This window comes from Cataglyphis hispanica, chromosome 13 (genome assembly GCF_021464435.1).
Source record: "Cataglyphis hispanica isolate Lineage 1 chromosome 13, ULB_Chis1_1.0, whole genome shotgun sequence".
NCBI lineage: Eukaryota > Metazoa > Arthropoda > Insecta > Hymenoptera > Formicidae > Cataglyphis > Cataglyphis hispanica.
In genome coordinates, this window is record NC_065966.1 from 3748451 (window position 1) to 3765710 (window position 17260).

A 17260-nucleotide genomic window follows, 5' to 3' on the forward strand; every position below is an offset into this window, starting at 1 on the left:
TAAGATCTTAAGAAAAAATTTTTAAAAATTGTTAAAAAGAATTGCCTTTAAATGTTTAAATTAAATATTAATTAAATTCAGATAAAATATTCTACCTAATATAATATGCAACTACGGAAACTTTTAAAGGAAATTCCGCAATCACTGCAGTCTCTTTATTCATATCGAGAAGATGACATCGAAGTATTGGGCATTCTTTTAGAATAATTTCATTCTTCGGTAGGAAAGTTATCTGCAATTAAAAAATAAAGTTACATTTTAGTTTGATTTTAAAACTTGTATCTTTCTTATTATTTTATTTATTATCTTGATAAAATTGAATTTGTTTATAATTTTTTATCACTAATATAATTTAATAGTTTTATTTTAAAAATATAAAACAATTGTAAAATAAAACAATTAAAAAATAATAAGTATATAAATATAAAAATTCTTTTTTATTTTTTTATTTCTTTATATAAGAAATAAAAAAGAATTGTTTTGAAAAAATATACCTGTACTGTAACTTCCTTTTTAGGTTCAATAGAACCGGCAATAGGATTAATTTCAATGCCTTCTTTTAATTTTAAAGGCAAACTCGATGAAATCTTAGCCAATTTGTTTTGTTCTTCCAAAAGAATGCTAATTATAATTATTAATTTAATTAATACATAACATACGTATTAATAATATATCATAAATTTATTATTGAAAAAAAATTATAAAAGAATATTAATTTCGATATAAATATATGAACTAACTAAATATATTTTTCTACTTACGCATATTTAACTTCGTAATGTCCCCGATTAGTTATTGTAAAATTTGCACTTGTAGGAATGCCAACTTTTACGCATTTTAAATCAATCGGATTTGCATGATTAATGTCGATAGCAACATCGTACGTTTCACCAGATAAAGTGAGAGTTTCCACAAAAATAGATTCCACATCATTTTCGTGAAAGAAAGCGTTGAAAGTTAAACTTCCTTCGATCGTTCCAATCTAAGTCAAAACTCATATTTTGAAAAAAAAGTTTTACATACACTTTCAATTTAAAAATATTTGAAACAGAAAAAAATTATTTCTTTTAATTTTTTTTCTTTTAATTTATTTTTGTGTATTAAAATAATTCGTAAGATTTAAATTTAATTAAATAAAATACAGGTATTAAATTTTTTAATACTAAATACTGATATAAGCTAATATAATTAGCTAATATAATTTAACAAAAGTTTAATTGAATTTTTTACTTTGCTTGCGTGATAATAAAATTCAATTTTTTGATCACTCTGGGGTTTAACAACTCCTTTGATCGGTGTAAATGATATTTGAGGATCTAAGGGTTCATCAGCATTCAAATGCCAGAAAATTTCAACTGGAGATTTATTCCGGATAAAACAAGTAAGAAAATTTCTTCTATACAAAAGTACTTGACCAAAGGACAATTTTTTACTGTCAAGTTCAATGTCCAATTTTGAACCATTACATCGAAGCTAAAACATTATGGGTTTCTTGATAATTTTTCATATTTTAAACAATAATAATAACACTTAATCCTAATTAAGTATAATTTTTAAACATGAAAATAATTAAAACAATTGTTGAAAATTTTTAGACAATTGTTTTTTAGCTATTTTTAAATTGAAAAACATTTTTCTTATACCTCGATTATATCAATATGTGGATTATTGGCAATACATATATGCAACTTATCAGTAAATGAATCCAGTTTTGTAACACCTGCAGATATTTTTAACAATCCACATTGTCCAGTCTACAAATTAAATAATAAAAGATAATTTAATATTTTGTATATACATATGTATTAAATTATAAGAAATTAAATACATTACACATTATAAAATAAAATATAAAAGAATAACACCTCAATATAAAGTTCCTCTGGTTCCATAATAAAAATATCTGGATTATTTTCTTGCAGAAAGAAAGACACTTTTGCATCAACTTGAGATATATTGCAGAACTTTAATTCCCCTTCGCGACGATGGGCACTGTTCACAAATTATGCATACGTAATTTATTTCATTAATAATTTAATATATCGTTGGATATAATAATATTGTTTGATTGAAACCTCTTATCCTTTCGAAATACTAATAAGGATCCAAAGTCGTAGGTACCAGTGTCAGAAAAATATGTAGGGACAATTATATTATTTACTTTTGTTTTTTGGACCTAAAAATCATCTTTTATTACTTTTAAAACTTTTTTTAAAACATTTATTCGCGATCTTTTAATAAAAATTACATACGTAATTTATGAGCATTTAATATTATTTTAATTAATAATAATTGCGTTTTTGTACATCTGTAAGTCTAAAAAAACATTGCTATACCTTTGAAAAAATAGTGTTAGGATTCATATCTAGTCGCGGAATATCGGCGATGCCATGAATATTAATATCATAACTGATGTCTTTGCCATCGATGATAGATAACGTGTACGTTTGTTGATGAGTTCCCATTTCTTCGGGTTGATATCGGATCTTGAATCTCTGACTCTCATTGGGTTGCAAAATCCATCGTGATTTTAGCACCGCTTCGAAGACTGCATTTGTATTAGATGCATCTTTATTCTGTATTATCGATGTATTTAATGATATCAATGATGGTTCTTCAGTATTGTCGATAATACGCTTCTTACGTTTTGAATTTTCTGCATGATTTTCTTGTTTATTATTTAAGCTAACATATGAAGAATTGCTCGCCGTTATGGAGTTAAACGTCATTATTGAGGATAACGAAACGATTCGATAAACTCCTAATTAATAACATAAAATTATAATTACGTCTTTTTTCGATGAATATATTACAGATGGACAATTATCATAAATTACGTTGACAAGATACTTACCATTTCCTTTAATGTCTCGTTTTCTTATGTTTCGTGGCTTAAGAATATAGTATTTTTTTGGCTCAAGATCCGGTTTCGGTGCAATTTCAAGAGCTAATATTAAATATTATTACACAATAATTTTTTTTATATAATACACAAATATTTGTTTAAAAAATAATTATATTTCTTACAGAGAGCTTTCTTAATCAGGCTATTTTCGTTCATTTGATTAACTATCACGTCATACATCACTTGATCCCATGGATCTGTAGCATTTACATACCAAATATGAATATATTCTTTTATATGTTCATTTGTATAAGTCTGTAAAAATAATTAAATTGTACGAGTATATATATATAAATGCCTTTATCATTTAGTAATGACAGATTATTACGCTTTTCTTCTGCAAAAATATCGAGAAAGGTTTATCATGTTTCGCAAATTTTCAATTTTTGCCATTGTATATCTTTATAAGTCTTAAATGAAAATTCTTCTTCTTTCTCTCTATTAAAGTAACTTCTACCTGAAATTAACTGAAAAATGTAATTTTGATAATCTTCTAATTTTATTTCTTTTTTTATAAAGTTTAGTTTACGGAAAATTTTTCTTTTCAAACTACTTATGACTTAGAAATTATTGATATTTTGACATTTTTGCTGCAGAATCATTACCAAAAATCTGTCATTAATAGATGGTGCAGTGACTTTAGGATACTCTATATATATATATATATATATATATATATATATATATGCTACAATAATATTTTATTATATTCTAAATATAATTATTAAATTTTTAATAAAATTTTTTACACAAATTTATAAGTTCTATTGAATTAAAACTAAAATTATATCTTACCTCTTTATTGATATCAGAATTCTTATCTTTTGCCTTATCAAGTTTCAATATTTTGCTCTTCGCCGTAAACAGTGGATCCTATATAATAGATGGAAAAATAATACTACATATAAATAATTTTTAAATATTGGAGAAAAACAATTAAGTTTTGTAAAATATTTTTGGATATTTACTTTTTTAAAAGGATCCCAATTTTTGATGATGTTTTCTATGGCCCAAAGGCTACTATAGTAATCATTCATGGCATTAGCAATATTCTCTAATTCTTCTTGCTTTTCTAAATATCATATAATATTGCAAACCACAAGTTAAATTTTATAATTTTTTATTTTCTTTAATAAATAAATTTATTGTAATTATTTGTGTAAATTTATTATTACTTGAGTTAAAATCGCCTTTATTTTTTGAGTCTTTGAGATCCCAAATTTCTTTTTCGTTGACGGGAGTTTTAGAAATTTGAGACTTTTCCTCTTGATTGTTAGTTTTTCCATTTTTTATTTTTTTATTTTTAATAATGCGTGTATTATTAGATACTTGTTGAGATAATGTCTGTGGAATATGCATTGATGGCAAAGAAAAACATGAGCATCAATGAATTAAATTTATATTAATATTGAATATAGAATTACGACATTGTTATTGGCAATAAAGAATAAAATAGAAATATTTTTAATAGTTATACATATTCTACACACTAATTTTCAAAGAAAATAGAGAAATCCGAGGATTTAGATCTTTCTAAAGTTAAATCGTGAAGTCAATACTTCTTTTTTTTTTAGTTCCGTCATCCGTTGTATAAATTGCATTTGTCTTTGTAGCGCTTCTTGTTTCTTTTTTGGTAAAGTCGATTCCAAATAGAATTCCTTCTCCTCTTCCGCAAGTAGTTCATATTCAGATAATGACATTTCATCAATTTCTTGAATTTTCTTAGCAATTTCGTCAGCTAATTTTTGTGCTATTTAAATAATCAATGTATGAGTTTAATCATTTTTAAAATTTAATTTAATATATTACAATTTACCTTTTAATTCTTGTAATTCCTCTATCTTTCGAATATATTTATCCATTGAATTCAGAAAAGTTACAAACAACAAATATTCTATGTGTCCAACTATATTCAGCAATACGATTAGCGTCATAACATCACTTTCGAAAAAGATATTGTTTAAAGTTTGCAGTACAAAACCACTCTTGAAATCTGATGATGATAATCTATTTGTTAAAAATAGTAATAGATTACTAGATAAAAAAAGGATTAAAATATATATTAATTAAAATAATATATAGTTTAAAATATATGCAGAACATTATAATCAAAATAAATATTTAAAGAATTAATATATTTATTAATTAATATTTACAATTAATAAAAAATATTGGCATAATTAATTAAATGTAAGATATAACATAAACATTTTTTGCACATATTATATAAATTTATATAAATATATAAATATATATATTTATATAAATATATATTATAAATATTTGTGATATATTTACTTAAATCTATACATAAATGGAAAGATGCAATACTTCCATAAATTATTTAAATTAATATTTATTTAAAAATTAATATATGTCAAATATTACCTTTCTCGAAGAATTTCGATAAGCAAGCCAATTTCAATTCCGAGAAAAGTGTTATTCTGATTTTTCTCGTTTATTTTTGATTCAACTGTCGCCGCGTTATGTGAAAGAATTTTTTGTAGTAGCAAAATAGTTTGAATCTTACATTCGTAAAGACTCACAGGATCCAAATATTTCAAATCCTCTTCTCTTGGAATCTTTGCAAGTTCTGTCTCCAATAAAATAATTAATTCCCGAGCGTTGTTCTCGATATGTTTATTAATTTCTGTCGTCGCTTCTGATTCAGGTTTAGTTGCTTTTGATAATTTTGTTTGTTTAGATAATTCTTTCTTTGAAATTATTTTTTGTTTATGTTCCGCGTTTTCGATTTCTTCTTTTGCTGACAGTTCAGTTTTCAAAACATCTCTGATGAAAAATTTCAAATTTCTTTTATTTTTATTTTTAATAAGAAAATAAAAATCTTTTTCTAAACACATTATATAATTTATACAAAATAATTTATTAAAAATTAATTTTTTTAATAATTTTTTATAGTTACTTGTATTTTTCGAGTGCTAATAAATATTTCTGATGAGCTTCATCAATAATCTGTCGTAGTTTAATAGAGGCCCAACTATTACTGAGTGCTATCCCTTCGATAATGACACTGTCTATACATAATAGCGGTACTTGCAATATTGTAGCACTTCTGCAAGCAGTTTCTTGATATTCTAAAAATAGAGCAATTTGGTAAATATCACTTATGTATGTCTTTACCGTATACAAAATTACCAGTAAACGGTGCACCGTGAAAGATAATGCAAATTTTCTTGACCGGTTGCGAAGGATCCATTATTTCGAGTTCTGGAATTGTCTTTGTTTCTAGACTATCGAATAAATCTTTTACGGGATTTTTTATTCTTTTATAGAAACTGGGATCTTTACGTAAAGTTTCTATGTAACCTTAAAAAAGAAAACATAAAGGCTATAATAATTGTTTTAACAAATAATTAAAATTAAATAAAAATTACATTATAAAAACTTTTATTTTTTTATATTATTTTATATATTTTTTTATTTTTTTAATAAAATAACTCACAGAGAAGTAGATTTTGAAGTTCTTCGGGATCGATTGTTGGCAATATGAGTGGTTCGCGAGGAAAATCTTGTTCACTGAGAACTGACATAGGTGGACAATCTTTTTTTATGTTATCTATAGAAGTAGATGAATGATTGATAGATTTTTTCTCTTTATCGATGTTAGATTCTTTTTGTAGATCTGACTTTGATTTTTGCCGAGAGGACTGATCAGATAATTTTAATATATTAGATGACTTTTTTGTTACTTGTGTTTTAGTCATATGTTCTGACAGTTCATCATTGTCTATTCAAATACATTGTCATTATTATACATTGCGTCATAATCTAATTTAAAAAATTTTTTTAGACAAATATTGCTTGTTAAAAAAATAAAATAATTAATTTTTGAGATCTTTTTATTGTAATTACAGTAAGTAGTTAAAGGTGATCTTCAGAAAAAAAATTTTTTCCGAAGACTTTTAATATCTAATATTATATATACCATTCGACGCGGTGATACTTTTTTCTTCAATTGCTTCCGTTGACAAAGCGTACGACATCTCACTCATGAGATTATTATAAAATTCCATTAAAAGCAATGGTATTCTCTCTCCGAGTTTTCGAGGTGGTAATAAGATTTCTTCAACTCCGTAGTAACGAGTTAATGCCTCGGCAAGTCGTTCCTCTTCTAGAAAAAGACTGTGAGACGCATCGATTTATTTAGTAAAGTACATTCCACGCCATTTCATTTATTAACTTTGCTTTTATGTTAATCGCAAAATAAAAAAATAGTCATAGATATTTTTATTTATGACAAATCCCATAAATACATAGAATCTTTTCTATTGTTTTTTAGGGTTTCCTTTATTTCGCTTTTGTTTATAATCTGTTGTCTGATTTATATTTGTCTAACATCAATTACCTATCGAGATGATGCCAGAAAAATTCTACGGGATAATCGCAAGCATTTTCGATCGTAAATATTTTTTCCTGCACTTTAGTAAAAAGTATTGTGGGTGGAAAATTAATATCGAGGTCGCTTATTCGTAATTTATGCTCGACTCCGCGGCCAAGTAATGTTACTGTTTGCGTTTCTAATCCCATTTTGACATAGATTTTTAGACTCGCCTCTACGCGACACTGTAAATGATGAATAATTCGTTTATATTTACATCATACTAATCATATTTGTATTTAGTACCGTTTTACGTGGTTTAAAATAAACATTGATGATTTCTGAACAACCAGATGAAAGAAAATTAGATTTATGATTGAGCTGAAAAGGACACTCTTCTTGTTTCTTACGAGTGGTCAATATTTTTGCTTCCCAGCAGCAATCGACGAAACCACTGAAAGTAATTAAAACATCATAAAACATAATCTGTATTGTATAATGTTTATTTCTGTCTTTTAATAAAACTTTAAATATATATAAACAAGAATATATTACTCGTTTTTTAGTAAAATGTTCATCATCAAACATTCTCCCACAATAACATTTTGAAAATCTAATAATTTTGTGTCGACATTCACAAATGGATACGTAATGATGCCTTTTATAATTACAGAAATTGTAGAACCACGAGATATCTAAAAAAAGTTACAAGAAATTTTATTTTAAATTATATGTTATAATATTTAATTATTTAAATATAGAGGGTATTTATTTCATATTAAATTTATGTAATATATTAAATTTAATATTACTTTTATTATTAAATTATTGTTGAAATATATCGCTGTAGAAAAAGTATTAAACTTATGTGTTTATATTTTATTTAAATAGCAAAATAAAATTAATTTTACTTCTAAATAAATTGAATGCTGTTCTTCCGTGCTTCTTTTAGTATATTTTACCGAAGTTGGCTGCCATGTAATAGTTAAAGATGTAGTTTTTCCAACTATTAACATAGTCTTCTCAAATTGCACAAGAATGCCAGAATATTCAAGTTGCTTCTTTTCTAATTTTTTTATTCTAACTTCTACATTCCAAGGCCCATAATTAATAATCGTTATTGAGTAACACGTTTGAAGATCGATCGCAACATAACCCATGTCTGGAAATATTAGTTATATCATTAATTACCTCATTTTGAACGTTGCAAAGTTTGTCTCGTAATTATAGATTAAATTGTAGTTAATTTGGAAATAATTAAGAATAATTAATTTACGAGATTAATATTTTTCGTAAATGTACCTATGATATATTCAGGGGTATAAAGAAAAGGAATAACAGCCTTCTTACGCGAAGTAAAATGTGTTATCAAAGAGGAAGTATTCTCTTTAATAAATTGAGTTGCCAAAAATCTATCAATTGCCATCTCGATGTCAATAATACTAGGAAATATTTCATCATATGAAATCAAGTCCCATCTGTCATCTTTAAAATAATTAGTAATAATTAAGATGCTTTTATTAAATGAATCAATTTTATACTTTATATATTTCGTTATTATCTCATAATCAAGGATTTAATCATGTTCAGACTTACTTAATAAGATTCTCTCATCCCATTCAGGCACTTGATTTTTTGATTTATCTTTATTCGTATCATTACATTGCGTTTTTATTTCTTGTTTTTTCTGCAACGTATAAATATTAAAATTTCACTTTTTTATATATAGTCAAAATTTCATACCATTTCAATATAATCCGGAGTTAGTAATTGAATCGCCCAATATCCAAATTTTACAGAGTGTCGTTTAAAAACTTCACGTGACGTGCAGAGATAAATTTGTGGATAACTTGTAACACCTTTCGCAGTAATTATCAATGGATCCAGATGAGCCACCTAAATAACAATATTAACGCAATAACAAAAATTTGTAAACATAAAGTTTGATAAGAATATTCTGTATAATAACACACTTGCAATTCAAATTCTATATTGAAAGCACCAAGTAGCATCGGTTGAAATTCTATCGCAATATTTATTGACGACAGAGAATCTATAGATCCTTTATTCGGCTTGATTGTTAATGTGTCGATTGTATGGTCGATCTTTTCTCCGATGGATATTAAATTCTTCTTATTTATCTCATAATCCAGGAATATTAAGCTCTGATTTTCCAAAGTGAAACTCGATCGACACAGTTCACCAAATAACTGTGGTATGGATTAACAGATTCAATATTACTAAACTACAAATGAATATTAAACTATAACCAAATAATAAAATTAATTAGTCAAATATAAAATTTATTAAATTTAATTAAACATAAATTCATTTAATTTTTTGAAATTTTAAACTTATAATTACATTTTCATATATACATTATTAATAATGGGATATGCAGATATTATTTAAAAACAATTACAAATGATGATATTGAAAGACGATTCACCTGTTGACCGAAGTCGATGATCTGTTTATCAACAGCATATTTAACGATATCTGCATTGGCAAACACTTTAACTATTTCGGTAGGACCCCGAAGAACATCACAAAGCGCAACAACTTTGACCTGCATAGGCTGACTGCCGCGAAAGATAAAGCGCACATATCGCGAAGAGTATGGAACAAGAGTGCTTTCGTGCGGGACGATATCAAGTATCTGGATAACATTGTTTTGCAAAATTAACTCACTTTAACATATTAATGATTTAGCAAGAATATATATAATATTCATGAAATGAAAATTATAATTGAAAAATAAATTTTACTGATAAGAAAGGAACAAACATCGTCGAGGGAGGGGGATAACTCGTGGCAGGGAAGTTCGACACTGGAATCTATCAGAGTAAGAATCTTTGGATCATCTATGCACGGTAAACAACACATATCTGTCGTCGTAAAAATATTTCTTAATTTTTTGAGTTTTTCGTCTAGCGTTTCAGAATGATCTTTCGTTAGCAAATTTTCCGATTCCAATTTTTGCAACTCTGATATAAAAATATACAGGAAAGGTAATACATATTTACATAGCAAATATAAAAATTTGCAAGAACTTTTATAAATCGTCTCATTAATAAAGTGATGCAAGACTTTTCATGTATGGTTATAACTTTTTATAAATGTGATTATCTTTTATAGTTATTAATTTTTATATAATTACAATTATCAATCTGCGCAATTAATTAACTCTTGCAATAAGCAACATGTGCCGTAAAAAGTGCCTAATCAAAGTCTGTACGACATTCGAAAAAGATTTGCATCAAATGTGCTATTTGCTATGTGATTTTGTTTCTGATGAATGATGAATGATGAATTAGATAACGTAAAAATGTAGATCAATGTGCTCTAACAATTTTATATGATGTTAAAGAGTGATGATTTTTGACATGTATATAATACGTACCGTATGATGTTGATAAATCCGATGTATTTGTAGATTCACATCCATTTTTCTGGGTTTCCAAATTCTTTTTTATCTCATAGATTTGATTAAAATTGCTTTGCACAATAATTTCCAATTCTGAACGATTTGTAAGAATCTATTAAGGATATATATATGTATATATATATATATATATATATATATATATATATATATATACACACATATATATAAGCATTGAAATTCAACGAAAGGTATGTAACATTAATGTAATTTTTTATTAAATTATAATTATTTATATACATTTTATTATTTTATACATATATATTATATACAATTATATGTATATAAATAATTAAAATTTAATAAAAAATTACATTAATGTTACATACCTTTCGTTGAATTTCAATGCTTTCTCCAGCCCATAGAAACTTATACACTATAGGGACTGGTCCATTATTAACTATTCTCAATTTTTCTTCAGCTCGTGTACCCAAAATGCAATTGATAATCAAATCTTTATGAAGAAACTTAATATTTGGGAAATTTACAGCACCTTTACATTTAATTTTGTCCTAAAAAATAAATAATTAAGTGCATAAAACTGATTTATGTATTTATATATTAGCAATGAGGATCTTACAACATACCTTATTAGGATGTTCGTCATATTCGAACCAAAGTGTACTGCTATAATTGCGCGAATAAGGATTGTCGTAATTTATATTTGGTGAAAACTTTACCGGAATTGACGTGATGCTTCCATCCATTAGAATAATTTTTCTTTTTTGTACAAATTTTTTTTTATCGATTAAATAAAATGGAGCTTCAACATATAATAGAACGTTTAAATTTAATTGCGATTGATTTGTAACGATTAGTTCGTCTAAAAAAATCAGCAAATTAAAAACCATTATTATTTTGCTTAACATAAAAAAAATCTTATACATATAAAATTATATCTTAATTTAAATAATATAAAAATTTTAATTATTACATGAAACAAACTCTAATATCAAAACTAACATCTTTATAGATCCTCTATGAATATGAAACACTAAATTGCATAATTCTTCCGTATAAATCATGTCGTCAAAATAGTTTTGAATATACAGTACACTAAATTACAATTTTCTACCTGTCTGTTGCAATTCTTCTTCCTCGGGACATATATTAATGTAAAATGTTAATTCTCTTTTGTTGAATGCGATTCGTGGTTCCGTAAAAGTGGCTTTAAATACCGAAATTCCAATTAATTCTCGCTTTCCTTGTCCAGAAATCTGACAGAATACGTACCAATCTTCTGTCAAAATCTCATTGCTTAAAAATAAAAATTTAATATAAAAATAATTTTTTTACAATTTTAATATTTAAAAAATAATGATTATAAAATTGCAAAAACACTATATAAAAAAATTTTTTTGACATGAAGTTACGTCTTTAAGAAAGCTGAGCAAATTTTAATTAAATTTATTGTATAATCAATTTATATATTTTTATATATAAAGTCTTTAATTGAAACTTACATGTCCCAGCATATTTTGCATTGGACTACATTAGAACCACTCGCTGGAATTTCTAGGGTGAGTGGTTCAATTTGAAACTTTTTACTGAAAATACAATTATTAGCATCTTGACAAAATTTAAATTGTGAATTGCAATAAAGATTATATGATTACTTTGACCATTCGTGGTTTCTTTGAATGCGCACTTCTGGAGTATTTGACCATATTATTTGACAATGACGGGTGCCAAAATTTTTCATCGTTATTGGCAGACTCTGGTTTTGATGACTGTTAAAATTTTGAGTCAAAAATATAATACACTTTATATTAAAGCAATGAATATTAAAAAATAATTCTTGCTACTATTTAATCATTGAAATGAATTAACATACTCTCAATATTCTTTACCTAAAAAGAAAACCCATGTCAAATATTGGAAATATCTGCGGCTCAAAAACGACACTACAACCGATTCCAGTCGCAATCACACTAACGGAAATCGAGCGACTATTCATGATATGCACGATTATATTATCAATGTATTTACCAATGTCACTTAAAAATATTTTAACTTCAATCTCTGTAGATCTGTTCGGTTCAATTTCGCCAGAGGTTGGCTCGGCAAGCCATAGTGGTTTTTTTTTACGCTAAGAAATAATAATAAGATAACTTTGAAATGTAATTTTTCTCGTATTTTTTGTATATTCTGTATAAACTCATTGTTTAAAGCAATTTATTTAAAAAATATATTTACTGATGTTAATTTGAATTGCGCTGGTATTGGCGAGTCGTTAATTATGCAAAAATTCATGATTTTATGTTGAAGCACTTGTATCTCCCCAAAATTGAGAGAAGTAGGTTGTATGGATACTACTGGTCCCTGACCACTACATATAATTGTGCAAGATGTAACTGGAGCCTCTTCGCCCATTGTCAACATACTGAAATAAAAAAAAATGCAATAAAGTTTTTAAATAAAAAATAACAGTATATAAACGTGTAAAAAAATTAAGAATTATTTTTCTTATTTTTTTGAATTAAAAGATTATTTTGTCTAACTTTTATTTTAAAGATTATTATATTGATTATTGTACTTTAATGTAGTTGTTTGTTTGCCCAGAACTTTGGTGATGATAGTAGTATCAATTGTTTTCGATTGTCGTGCTTTCAAAAAACCTTGATAGAACGACAGTGAATATACTATAGGTATATTTTCGGATATCTAAAGAACAGAATTAGCTTACAGTAGCTACATTATTTACTAACATGTTCTTTGTATAGTAAACAAAGCAATGTGCTGCTGCTAAGTTTATCTTTCGAAATTAGTTTAACAGTTACCGCCTGCGGTATTAAACAGAAATATCCATCCAAGTCAGAGTTATTCTCTACGTTAATAGAACGAGCGTAAGGGAAGTTGATGAAAGAAAATCTAATAGATATTTCCGTGGGTTTAATCGATAGAGAGGGAATAGCACCATGAAACAAGATCGGTAGTATTACTGGATCCGAATCCGAATCCCACATGTCGACTCGAATATTTATACATCCACTTCGAACTATATTCGCTGTATATGTCACCTATATTTTAATATAAAATCATAAAATACTCTATGTTAATTATTTAATTTAGAAAGAAAAAATAATCAAGATAGTATTGATTAATTTTTTGTTGCTTATGTAAATTGCTACAAGTTATATATTTAAAATTATAAAATGAAAATTAGACTTTCATTCTTGCAAATCATTATAAGCTACATGTTTGAAGATGTTATATATTTTACTTTTAGTTTAAGCGAACTGTGAGCCTGCACTATTCCTTTTTGTGGAGTTATTGTAAACTCGCGAGGATTAGTTGGAAAACTAGGTTTCACTTCAGATACGGCAAACTCTTCGTAAGTCAGAGGTGTCTGATCTCCAGTTTCCATTATTGTTACGCTAAACGAAACCGGAACCAAGGATAAATTACGAAGTTTTACTTCTTGTTTTTTGCTAAACCCTGCAAATGTGTATGTAAAATTGTTTTTAATTGAACTACATTAATTATGACAAGTATACCTAAGGCAGTTGCGCCGAAATCAATACTACTCTTGTCAAAATGTAATGTTGGACATATAATGCATCCTCTATAAATAAAAAAAAATCATATATTAATATTTATATAAAATTTGCATAACAATTGTCCAATGTAAATACTATATCGTACTTGATATGCAAAGATAATATTTCCAAACTCTCTTTAACGACAAAGTCGATTCGTTCTACAAAGTCTCCTTTTCGATTTGAAGAAAATGATAAATTAAATGATTTATACTCGTCTGGTTTTAATATTAGAGCACACGGAGTAATTTTAATTGTGCCACCAAAATCTGTCGGTTTTGCTTTATAAATTAACGTACCACAAATGTGCCCTTTATTTGCCGCTACAATCTGAACATAAATAATTCAAGTTTATATAATCTACTATGCAATGTATTTATGTGGATTTTTACAAATAAAAAAAAATAATTTTTAATAGTATAAATTTTTGATAAATAAATTTGCCAGATAATTCTAATGTCAAACATAACATTTTAAAAATTCAATAAAAATACATTTTTTTTATAAAGTTTTCATCAATTTTTGCAAATTTTTTTTATGTAAATAAATTTATTGGATTACCTCGTAATTGTGCACGGAACACAGGAAAATATTCTGAACATCGATAGTGATCACATTGAGATGGAAAACTGGTCCCTTGCCTATTCCATGGAGACTACCATTAAAACGAAAAATTAATGAAAAAATTCTGAGGCAAAAGAAATTTTCTGAAAATAATAATGTTATATTAGTTTTTTTTTTTTTTGTAACCTCAGGGCTATTCTGTCCTCGCGACCTGTTACTTCAAGATAAGCAACGCTCGATATCTCGCCTACTTCCATGGCTCGAAAAAACACTGTAATATCTGCGGTAGATTGAGGCCAAATTTCGCCTTGCTAAAAAACATTAGAACATTAAAAAGGATATTAAAATCAGGTGTGATATTAAATATAAATTCAAAATTATAATATTTTCTATAAAATCTTAATATTTATTTAAATATTTTTTCTGTTTAAATATGTATTTCATAATAAATGTTAGTTAAAAATATTAAAAAAAAATATGATACATCATTTTTTCAACTAAAGATAATTTAAATTATGTTTAATAAATAAGAAAGAGAAATTTTTAATTTAAGAAATATTTTTAGCATATACTTTCAATGGTAATATAATTAGTATAATTGATAACAATATGTAAACAAAAAAATAAAAAAGAAAATTATTATATAATTAAGACATACGACGTAATTAAATTGTAAGAGCTGCAAAAATTATCACAAAAGATTACCTCAGGCATAAGAAGAAAAGACATATGATTATAATAGAAATTCTCCTTCATCAAGGAAGCGATCTCGTCCGCGTAAATCCGCTGGCAGATAAGCTCATGAATATCTGGCAGACAAATATTGTAATGAATGAGACTGACACAACGCACCATCTCCATATTTTGCACCAGTTGAAATAACGTTTTGTATCTGCCACAAAAAATCGCAAAAATTGCAAAAATAGATATAAAAAGCTTTAAACAAAAAAATAATGCTTACTCTTCCTTTCGTTGTATATCGGCATTCTTGTCTTTAAAACGCATCCATTGGAATTTCACGATATAGTCACTTCTATTGTGAATCGTCAAGAGTTTACTTCTAGACAAACCTATATAAGTGTCTTCCATTCTGACACTACCTCTATCAATTCGAATCGTGCAGTTTATTGCTAAGCTTTGTAATGTTAAGCAAAGTTTCTCCCCTGTAATAATTTATATATGTGTTATTATAAATTCTTGTTTTCTGATGAAAAAGTTAATCTTATTAACACGTAAAATAAATATTGTAAAGTTTAATTTTCTCTCTATTTTATACAGTTAATTGTTTGTCAATACCTGATTCATACTCAAGTAAAAGATTTGCTTTAAATTCGCCAGATTTCTCAGATAAAAAGTTTGCAGTAAGTTGCATCGTTTCTTCTTCCTCTAATATGCCTTGTGATGGTTCGACGAAGAAACTTGGACTAAAACGTAGTACATTCATAAATTATATTAAATATATAGATTTTCAAATATAGATCACATATATAAATTGTTCTTCCGTGTAAATATTCATTTTTTTAAAGGTATTTAAAAAAGTATGAGATATTATTAAAAATCTCTTTATTTTATATATTACGATTTATATAAACTCAAGCATATAAAACTTCATTATAAAATTATTTAACCAAATATAACATACTTATCTGAGTTAAAATTGAAGATTGCCGGCATATTTCCTACGTTGCGTACTAAAATAGTTTTCGACGAGGGAATTTTCACCGCGGTGGCTGGTATTTCGATCCGATCGGGAATATCTAGAATAGGTCTCGGACCGATAGCTAAAATAGTATTAATTTGACCTGCATTATTCCGCGTTACGTGATCGTATGTTCAATAATTGCATTGTATGCATAATAATTATATATATAATAAGCGTAATTTATTTTCTCACCGATTACCGGCACTGCAAAGATTTCGCAATCATTGACAAACTCGATGCGATATTCGTAGTCTCGTTTTTCTACCGGGTTGAATCTGACATTATAAACGTGAACGAGTCCTGGCGCTATCAGACTGCTATAATTCGACCCATGATATTCCACGGAAAAGAAGGGATCGGAGTTGAGCGAGATTTTTAGGTGTCGCGACATCTGCGATGTGACATTTAAAAAAGGGGATTCGGGGTTAAACTCGTGAATATTGTATAACTTGAAGCATAACACATGATCTGAATTGTGTATTGTGTATTAAAATTTTAGAGTAAAAGAGACTTTTACTTTTGTCACGTTTCGAATTGTGAGCATCATATTGTATATATTGCCAGGAACGAATTGTTGGAAGAGAACAATGCTGGGTGTAGCCTTGAAGCATTGGCTTTCGCAGTTGTCGTATAAAGACCGTATGTTTATACTGCGACCTGGTTTTAGTAAATAATCGATCCTCTCTTGAGCACACATCAACATCTGTTTGATGTATTCCGAGGGAATTATGTCGTACTGCAAGAACATTAATGAAATTGATAAACA

The 17260-nt window shown here is 26.8% G+C and overlaps 2 protein-coding genes across 4 annotated transcripts in view; one reads left to right on the forward strand and one right to left on the reverse strand.

The window, feature by feature from the left end:
- The window catches only part of LOC126854090 (hydrocephalus-inducing protein-like), a 31311-nt gene that overhangs the window by 13891 nt on the left and 160 nt on the right, over nucleotides 1-17260 (reverse strand). The window contains exons 2-50 of the mRNA XM_050600485.1: nucleotides 17012-17230; nucleotides 16687-16885; nucleotides 16435-16573; nucleotides 16089-16216; nucleotides 15754-15955; nucleotides 15498-15684; nucleotides 14979-15103; nucleotides 14790-14883; nucleotides 14335-14558; nucleotides 14187-14254; nucleotides 13913-14127; nucleotides 13470-13709; nucleotides 13226-13353; nucleotides 12886-13072; nucleotides 12540-12778; nucleotides 12306-12419; nucleotides 12153-12236; nucleotides 11765-11946; nucleotides 11277-11512; nucleotides 11019-11201; nucleotides 9694-9903; nucleotides 9218-9454; nucleotides 8988-9140; nucleotides 8841-8931; nucleotides 8547-8729; nucleotides 8207-8406; nucleotides 7800-7939; nucleotides 7551-7698; nucleotides 7272-7489; nucleotides 6852-7048; nucleotides 6369-6653; nucleotides 6062-6232; nucleotides 5837-6000; nucleotides 5294-5502; nucleotides 4722-4912; nucleotides 4465-4655; nucleotides 4081-4249; nucleotides 3874-3977; nucleotides 3701-3778; nucleotides 3028-3160; nucleotides 2855-2947; nucleotides 2337-2761; nucleotides 2076-2176; nucleotides 1866-1992; nucleotides 1644-1754; nucleotides 1240-1473; nucleotides 762-982; nucleotides 495-621; nucleotides 96-232 (exon numbers count right to left, since the gene is read on the reverse strand). Coding sequence (XP_050456442.1) covers nucleotides 96-232; nucleotides 495-621; nucleotides 762-982; nucleotides 1240-1473; nucleotides 1644-1754; nucleotides 1866-1992; nucleotides 2076-2176; nucleotides 2337-2761; nucleotides 2855-2947; nucleotides 3028-3160; nucleotides 3701-3778; nucleotides 3874-3977; nucleotides 4081-4249; nucleotides 4465-4655; nucleotides 4722-4912; nucleotides 5294-5502; nucleotides 5837-6000; nucleotides 6062-6232; nucleotides 6369-6653; nucleotides 6852-7048; nucleotides 7272-7489; nucleotides 7551-7698; nucleotides 7800-7939; nucleotides 8207-8406; nucleotides 8547-8729; nucleotides 8841-8931; nucleotides 8988-9140; nucleotides 9218-9454; nucleotides 9694-9903; nucleotides 11019-11201; nucleotides 11277-11512; nucleotides 11765-11946; nucleotides 12153-12236; nucleotides 12306-12419; nucleotides 12540-12778; nucleotides 12886-13072; nucleotides 13226-13353; nucleotides 13470-13709; nucleotides 13913-14127; nucleotides 14187-14254; nucleotides 14335-14558; nucleotides 14790-14883; nucleotides 14979-15103; nucleotides 15498-15684; nucleotides 15754-15955; nucleotides 16089-16216; nucleotides 16435-16573; nucleotides 16687-16885; nucleotides 17012-17230 — 8441 coding nt within the window. The remainder of the gene's footprint in view (nucleotides 1-95; nucleotides 233-494; nucleotides 622-761; nucleotides 983-1239; nucleotides 1474-1643; nucleotides 1755-1865; nucleotides 1993-2075; nucleotides 2177-2336; nucleotides 2762-2854; nucleotides 2948-3027; nucleotides 3161-3700; nucleotides 3779-3873; nucleotides 3978-4080; nucleotides 4250-4464; nucleotides 4656-4721; nucleotides 4913-5293; nucleotides 5503-5836; nucleotides 6001-6061; nucleotides 6233-6368; nucleotides 6654-6851; nucleotides 7049-7271; nucleotides 7490-7550; nucleotides 7699-7799; nucleotides 7940-8206; nucleotides 8407-8546; nucleotides 8730-8840; nucleotides 8932-8987; nucleotides 9141-9217; nucleotides 9455-9693; nucleotides 9904-11018; nucleotides 11202-11276; nucleotides 11513-11764; nucleotides 11947-12152; nucleotides 12237-12305; nucleotides 12420-12539; nucleotides 12779-12885; nucleotides 13073-13225; nucleotides 13354-13469; nucleotides 13710-13912; nucleotides 14128-14186; nucleotides 14255-14334; nucleotides 14559-14789; nucleotides 14884-14978; nucleotides 15104-15497; nucleotides 15685-15753; nucleotides 15956-16088; nucleotides 16217-16434; nucleotides 16574-16686; nucleotides 16886-17011; nucleotides 17231-17260) is intronic.
- LOC126853911 (ELKS/Rab6-interacting/CAST family member 1) overlaps nucleotides 1-17260 on the forward strand; it is a 111903-nt gene that overhangs the window by 5831 nt on the left and 88812 nt on the right. The window lies entirely within an intron of this gene.